Raw genomic sequence first — 8679 nt, forward strand, 5'->3', positions numbered from 1 at the left:
AAATTTAAAGATGCGGGGAAAAGAAATAGAAAACTTCATCTATCATAATTCAATTTATTCTGTTAATCCACCCTTATAATTAAATTGGAGGCTTTTTATGAAACATAGTGCTATATATCGTGGTTGAGCCAAGATATTAGCCAAGTGAATAACTAATTGGTAATGCTAAATTATAAGATGGGTTATATGAAACTTTATTCTTTGAATTGAGTGCTTATTGTTATAGTCTTGTCACCCTGCAGGTTGTTTAAACATAGGAAAGATTTATACTAATGAGCAACCACCATCGTTTTTAACTTTCTTTGGAGCAACCCTGATGGTTTAGAATGAGCAACCACCATCGTTCTTTAAATTTCTTGAGGTTTCAAATCATAAGCATCCACCCTGCGAGTAGTGCTTATTCCCTTTCAAGAGCATGATTTGAGGGTGCATAGTCACAATGTTAGAATGCTTATTTATTCCCTTTGAAGAGCATGACTTGAGAGGTACCGTATTGCTCGTTCTAAACCTTTTTTCTTTTTCTTTTCTTTTTTCTTTCTTTTATTGTCTAATCACTTATTAATTTATATGTAAATATGCATAAATGATGGTTTTTTCTAAACTCCTTAAAAAACAATGAAAGCTAAGCATGCACTAATTGAAGGCCCACTTGTTAGTGTTTTCTTAAGAAAAAAATTACTTTTTTAACTAATTAATAAAATTATATTAAAAATATCCATAAAATTTTTGTTGTTTTTCTTATCAAAATTAAAAAAATTATACTGCAAAGTTATTATTTTTATACTACAAGGATGACAATGACAACTCTATTCTTCTCATGGTACTGGGAAACATATTCATCCACTTCTGCCATGGCTTGGTATGGTAGATTGTGATTAATAAACCAACACATCATCTAGGGGCTCATCCAAGTTACTTACTATACATGGAGATCAGTAGATAGTTGACCCAAAAAATTAAAATAGAGAATAGATTGATAGAATCTAGAAACTTGTTAAATGAAAAATAAGATATCATATCGTTTAGTGTTGTGTTATATTCAATAAGTACAAGCAGAATCTTACTGAGTAATAATGTACATGCTTGTTTAGTGTTGTGTTATTCAATAAGAATTATAGAATCTTACCTTATTCTTTCATTTTATTTGTTTCTTTAAAAGATAAATCACTCGTTAAAATAATTAAAAAAATTATGAATTTGCAGAATAATTAAACTTATTTAATTTTATATAAGTTCTTAGATTGTAATTTCAGTGTTATGTTGCTGGTGTACAGAAAAAAGAAAAGGATATATTACCATGTATTTTATTAGTTTTAAATAGTAATAATTTACTTTCTAAAAAAACATTTTTTTAATTTAATCTCAAATGATTGAATCAAAATTAACTACTAAGAAAATCTCAATTCAAATTTTGTAAATGAAAAAAAATAATTAAAAAAATCTTATTAAAAAAATTCATGATACGTCGTACCAATAATTTGTTACATGATTGAATCAAAGAAATGATGAACTAATAGACCAATTCAGCCAAATTAAAACTACCTCACCTGATTGTAATTGTAGTTTACGTCAGTCACAATGTAGGTAGGCGCATACCTGAATAAAAAGATTAGAAATTGAAGTATATAAGCTACTTTTATTAGTCTAATAATTGAGTAAACAAAAAACAGCAGCTTGAATTCATCACATGGCATACCCATAGAAAGGAAGAGTGTGATTATGGAATGGCAGAGCAGTTGTCCTCACTGGATAATGATATGGCTGCACATGATTAATGGCTGGTGGTGGACCTGATGCATTGTTAACATTCTTCACTATTCCACCATTGGATCCCCCTGCGGATAGCATCACAATGTTAGACCTTCATGATGTTCATAATCACCAAAAAGGCCAACTCAATTAATCACTCAAGTAGTGTAGTTGAAAATGATTTTTTTCACATAAACTGAAAATGTTACAGTCCATATACATACATTACTCAATTGATATATAGTAAGAATGATTTAGATATAATGACGTGAGGTTTAATTTACAATAAAGAAAACATGTAGTTTCTAAAAACGAAGATGAATTAATTTGTGTACCTTGTGGTTGCGGTGGAGGTGGTGAAACATTGGAAGAAGACCTTGGGCGATGAGCACCTAGGAAAGCAAGATTGTAATTCGCTCGACGGCCATTGATAATGAGAGTTGTTGAATCCTCACAAGCCTTCTTGGCAGCCTCAACCTCCTTGAAAGTCACCTTTTATATATATATTTACCACAAAGATTACAACATTAATTGATTAACATTTATGATTACTATAGCTAGCTAGCTTTCAATATATGAATCATGAATTAATTAATTTAATTACTTGCAAAGCCATTGCCTTTGGATTTGCCAGTGTTTTGCCTCTCTAATTCTGCACAATTCAGTGTAGCTAGTTGGATTTAGATAAAAACAGGGCAACCCAATAGCCTCTACAATAAGGATAAATTATTAAACAACTGGATCTTACATTAATTTTCAGTTGATGTAACACATCAAACATCTGATAGACATCAAACACAGAGTAGCAAATTATCCTGTCCAATACTTTTTTGAGCATATGATCTGCCTAAAAGACAGATCATTAAAATCAATTTTAAGTCAGGTTGGATCAAACAATATACCATAAGTCTCTAGTCAAAGTAACCTGATTGCCAAAAACATATTTACTCCACAAGGATTCCCAATATGGGGGCAAGTGACAGGTACTCCAATTTGATAAAAAGGGCAAGAGTAGGGATCAAAATGTGAGTATTAGTAAATGTTTGTTCATGTTCACAGATAATCTGATGGTTATAGCCTCCACAACTCAAACAAGTTTTCAAACACAAATCTAGTGATGAATATTAGTAAATGTGAGTAAACATGACAATTGACACGAGAATGAGAGAAAATTATACCAATCAACAAATTAGGCAGTCCTCTTAGTCTTGATGGTGGCAACAGCAGTATTGACATCCTTAGGGACAACATCACCACAGTACATCAAGCAGCAAGCCATGTACTTGTCTTGCCTTGGATCACACTTGGCCATCATGCTGGTGGGCTCGAACACGGCATTGGTGATCTTCGGCACCGACAACTGCTCATGGTAGAACATAGCAGCAGAGATAACCGGAGCATAGGATGAAAGCATGAAGTGGATCCTAGGGTACTTGCCACCGTCGACGGCGTTGAAGACGAGGAAGCCTTGTAGGCCGGTGCAGTTGTCAACGAGCTTGCGGATGCAATCCAAGCACAGATCTACGATCTCTTTGCCAACTGAAATAGGGGAAAATAAAAATTAGGTCAGAGAAATTGAAATTGAAATTGAGGGAGGGAGGGAGGAACGAACTGGTGTAGTGGTCGCTGGCGAAGTTGTCAGCGGCGTCTTCCCTGCCAGAGATGAGTTGTTCGAGGTGGAAGAGTTGGCGGTAGGTGCCATAGCGGACCTCGCCGATGACGGTGGGTTCTAGGTCGACAAAGACAGCACGGGGGACGTGCTTGCCAGATCCAGTTTTGCTGAAGGTGTTGAAGGCGTCGTGGGCTACATCGAAGGTGGAGTCAAAAGGCATCATGTCGTTGGGCTCGATACCATGTTCGAGGCAGTAGAGTTCCCACCTGGATCCACATGACGACCTGGAAAGCCTTCACAAGGACAAGCACGACAATGTTGGAAAGCCTCCCCGACGAGAAACAAACGAAACAAAATGAGTGAGGTAGGGTATAGTGCAACTGTGCGAGAGGAAAAAAGATTTAATCTGCTTCAAGGACGGTGTTTATAAAACCCATCTTTGAATAATTGAACTCAACGACGGTGTGTTGAGCACGTCTTTGCAATACAAATACAAAGTCATTTTCGTTACAAACGTCATTGAAATACACCTATTATTTACTAAAATGTCACCGTGTCTAAAACAACGTAGTTTTTTGAAGCACCGTAGTTGAAGCCGCGTCATAGAATAAGTTTTTTGTAGTAGTGGAGCAACAAAAGGGTGTCCTTGTAGACATTAACTTGGACAAATGAGGGCATACACTGCAATGTATCAATGTCAAACAATTATACAGATGAATAATGATAGTTCATTCTAGAATAATTATATTGGATGTCTAAAGATATTTGTTTCAAATCTTATCTCTAGAATAATAGATCATCCTAAAGATGACATTTGAACGAAATAACAAATTCTTGAAAGGCCCCTAAAAAAACAAATTCTTGAAAAATAAACTATTATTCTCTAGAGAAAACCTATCTAGTTGGTTTGATTTTAACATCTACTTTAAATAATATTTACCTGCCTTATGTGAAACTGACTTGACTAGTATACTCCATGTACGTGCAAATCATTCGATCTTTTAACATTGAACATTTGAGATCAACTAGCTATAGTATAGCATATTCATTTCTTTTTCTGTTGTCAAAATAATACAAAATTAGTCCTAAACGATACGCGCAATACTAGAGTATATTACGGAGGAAGAAGAAGAGGACTACAAAATCTCTATGTCCTTCCCCAAGAAAGAAAATAGCACAGTTTATTTTATTTTTGTCTGGGAGCATGGCCATTACTATTCAACTTTTGCTCTATCTGGCAAAGCTTCAACATGTTCTTTTACATGTTTATTAGAAGTTCTCTAAACTTATACATGAAAAAATAAGGAAAAATTATATTATATGATATGTCTTGTTCATCTAGACCCTTGAATAATGATATCATGTCAGTACTAATCAAAATAATTTGATTGCAATCAACATGTGGTTGCATAAGAATTACAGATTTGGCACCTGACGACCTGAGAAAGATGGCCAACCGCCTAAGCGCTTTTAAATACTTACTGCAATGTCTCATCAACGAGTTTTTCATCACACAGAATATGCACTACTATTGTAAAAAAATTAGTTAACGAGCATTCTACAAGGCACTCAAGAAACTATGTTTGTGGACTCTTATGAATTCTGGATTCTGTAGAAGAGGATGTTCTTATGAACAAGACCATCAACAAGGACTTTTGAATGTTCAAAACCTCCAACGTATTCAATAAAATATATATATATATATATATATATATATATATATATATATATATAGTTGTAATGTTAATGTTTATTTCAAAAGAATTTTTTTTCTTAAAACATTTAATTAAAGAATATTATAAATTATTAATAACTCAATTTGTTTGTTTCTGGTTCTTTTGTATTGGTTTGATGTTCACTTGATTTATTCAAATTCTTGGTAAATGATTTAACAATGATGGTCACATTACTGGAGAAAGACCATTCCACGATGGAAAGTTCTCAGTGACATACAAAGACAGATTCGAACCGTCTTTAAAGGTAACGTCGTAGAAAGTCTTTAATTTTGACGACGGTTCCTTCAAAATCATCTTAGAAAAATGGCTCTTCTAAGGTCTTAGAATGATGACTTTTTTAAGACAGTTCCTAATTAAGAACCATCTTCGAATGGTGCTTAACTAGCAAACCTGTGTAGTAATTATGATAATGCTGACCACGATTTTAAATTATGAGCATATATATATATATATATATATATATATATATTACATCCTAATCACAACAGTACTTTCAGTTTTCACAAAATGGAACCTATATATTCACATTTAAGTTTTATCAATAAAAAAAAGTTAATAATAAAATTTCCACTCCCCACCCGATATCATCACCAAGGCCCCAAACTACAATCACCATCACACCCCGTCACACTAAGATCCTATGATGTATAGAACAACAATAATACAATGGTTAAGATCCTCTTATGCACAACACCTAATACCTAATAGATATACATAGGCATTTCAGTACAAAATACCAAGTGTTGCCACAACAATGATGCCTTAGCGTGTATTGCCATAAGGCAATCACTCTGACCACTAATGTATTGCACAATTGTTTGTTAGGCGCACTCCAACACTAGCAATTGCAACAAGCAACAAACACTTTACAAAGATTTCTTATTAACCATTAAGTAAAACCCACATAACTTGAGAAGCTAAAAGTTTTGAGAGTAAGAGACAAAAAGTGAAGAACATTACTTCTTCCTCAAGCCGCACCGACACTGTTTAGCCTCCGCTCCTCTATGTATACTTGTCTTCTAGTCAATTGGAGTGGAGAAGACTACAATAAAGAAAAAATGAAGACAGATGTGAACCAAAGAACATGTTAAAAAAATAATATAGGTGATCTGCGTAACATGATAGCTGAGTGAAGCAACATTAGATATTTATTTTTTGGTTAAACTAAACCACACTCCCCTCTGCTCTAAATTTAAAAATTACACCTTCCCGAGAGATGAATAAGTGTTGCACTTCAATTCATTTCAATATCAACAAGCTTATTAAGGACTTTTTTTCTCTCTCATTTTCAGCATCATCAACAACTAGTTTCAAACTCCTACTCTGGAACACTAGAAGATGAAATCAAATCCAAGCAATATTAGTTGTGGTGTTTAAAACTTCATTTCATCTTCTAAAGTTCTAAATTGCAAGTAATAATGAAAGTTAAAGAGAAAGGAAAAATGTCTCTAGAAGGCTAGTTTATTTTTGTTGACTGCCACTAAGAGGTTCATTTACACTAAAATGAACTTGGATATCCAATCCAACTGAATATCAGAATATGTTACAGGGCTCAAATAGCTTTGGAGGAGACAGCGAGAATATAGAAGCAGTAGTGAGATATTTGCATGAGCAATGGATTTGAATCACAAGATTTGTACACATGATGATAGGCAAGAAAATTTTCACACTGTATTTTTGTTTCTCCTTATAGGAAATCCAAAATATTATTAGAAAAAAGATAAAAATTCAAATAAATACTAGTTGGCACTACTAACACAAATACGTGTTGGCATTACAACTCTTTTTCAGACTCCATTCCATTCTACTCATCATTAATTATATCTCCATGGTCATAGTAAGGACAGGCAAAGAAAATGTATGTTTAGATTCTAGAGGCAATACAAAATGTGTGTTTATGTGTGTATGCAGTCATGCTTGTATGAGAGAAAAAGCAAATTCAAATAATTGTTAGAATAAATTATATTCAAGACACAAAAGTTGAAGACCTAAGGTAAAGACTGTTGATATAGTAGTTTTTATCTTAAGTGTATAATTTTTGTTTATACATATGTAACATAGAACTATAATTGAAACGCTAAAAAAATAATCATATTTCAGTGGCTCCAATTATTTCAAATCATGGGCCGATTCAACATGTATCGACACACGCATTTTCATATTCACATAATATATAATACAAAATCAGCCTACAAAATCATGTCAAAATGCAGCTATACATACTACATTTTTGTTTTGGTCTGTAAAGTTGGGCATTATTACCTGGAAGGCTTTATTATTCCAAAGACAGCAGGAGAATATTAATATTTTGTCTTCCACTTCTAATGATAGACTTCAACAGTTCCTTTACAAAAGCCAAAAAGGGGGGAGGGGGGTAAGCTTTTAGACTCTCTGTTAATGATAATATATATCAGCGCTCTATAATATTTACCTCCACCATATTAACCATATAGTTGGTGAGGCTGGGCAAAGCTCTACCTCCTATGTGAACATCTAGTTCAACATTTAAGTGCTAAAATCGAACTTGAATCGTAGGAATATCAAATCCAACCATGTTGCCATTCAAGGAGTAAGAAAAAAATCCATGCATCAATTCATTTTTAAAAGCACAATAAAAAAGTTTAAAAAAAAAACAAAGAAATATCAACACAAAAAGAAAACCATTGTATAATACCACTGCACTACCACAAACTAGTTCCCAATTTCATGACAAGAAAAAATTGCATAACCTATTAGCAAGTCAATCCAAAATTTAGCTCTTCACCATTTGCTTGTACACTTTTATGGCCATGTTACTACGCAATCAATACAAGGAAAAAGCTTAGGCAAACCAAGGACACTTAACACAGCCTTAAATAGAAACAGGGTAAAATTTGTCTCTTAGCCACAAGTGCAAAGTTTACAAGTTAATTCATATTAGCCCCAATTACACTGTAGTGGACTGTCACAATGCATTACCATTATTGAATTGTTGTTGCAAACAAAAATCACAAATATGACCATAAAAATCACGAGAGAGTTGGAATATCTCAAAAAGGAATTGTTCAACTTTAACCTTCCCATGGCTTTTGTCATGGATCACAAATCCAGTGCATAGAAGGAAATTGAAGCATCGAACTCAAAGATGTTATCATGTTTAACAACGACACAAGAGCTTAGAAGGGAGATTGAGGAGCCCAATGAGGAGCAGGTACCTGCGCTTCACTGGCGAGGATCAAGACTTTGAATGAAATGGAAGATATTGAGGCTCATAAAGAAAAGGAAACACATTAATTTTCATTCAAATGGGAACATATTGACTATATGAGGCAACATATGTATTACTAAGTGCCAAGTAATTCCATCACAGAAACCATGTGACCCATGATCTCAATGTCACCCATCATCTCCACTCGGGGTTTTTATTATGTATTTTGAAAGCAAAAAGCAGTTCCATTTGTTCAAGTTCAAATGCATAAAATACGATTTTGTTTCTTTTACATCAAAAGTTAGATATTTGTTCTTGTTCCATTTGTTGAACCCTAAACAATGTACCTAAGCTATTTTAAGTCAACCCTTAAGCCCTTAACGTATTCTTTAAGA

The 8679-nt window shown here is 33.7% G+C and overlaps 2 protein-coding genes across 2 annotated transcripts; both read right to left on the reverse strand.

Moving 5' to 3' along the window:
* Positions 1 to 1489: 1489 nt before the first annotated feature.
* On the reverse strand, positions 1490 to 2403 carry LOC114392897 (probable RNA-binding protein ARP1). The gene is made up of 4 exons (XM_028354148.1): positions 2354 to 2403; positions 2085 to 2241; positions 1697 to 1835; positions 1490 to 1596 (listed from the first exon to the last, which is right to left on the reverse strand). Exons 1-4 carry the CDS (start codon positions 2363 to 2365, stop codon positions 1539 to 1541), a joined length of 366 nt encoding a protein of 121 aa, XP_028209949.1. The 5' UTR covers positions 2366 to 2403; the 3' UTR covers positions 1490 to 1538.
* A 530-nt stretch (positions 2404 to 2933) lies between these two features.
* Positions 2934 to 3584, reverse strand: LOC114391721 (tubulin alpha-3 chain-like). Its single transcript, XM_028352685.1, has 2 exons — positions 3362 to 3584; positions 2934 to 3288 (listed from the first exon to the last, which is right to left on the reverse strand). Exons 1-2 carry the CDS (start codon positions 3582 to 3584, stop codon positions 2939 to 2941), a joined length of 573 nt encoding a protein of 190 aa, XP_028208486.1. The 3' UTR covers positions 2934 to 2938.
* Positions 3585 to 8679: the final 5095 nt, after the last annotated feature.

The sequence above is a fragment of the Glycine soja genome, chromosome 17, assembly GCF_004193775.1.
Source record: "Glycine soja cultivar W05 chromosome 17, ASM419377v2, whole genome shotgun sequence".
Taxonomy (NCBI): domain Eukaryota; kingdom Viridiplantae; phylum Streptophyta; class Magnoliopsida; order Fabales; family Fabaceae; genus Glycine; species Glycine soja.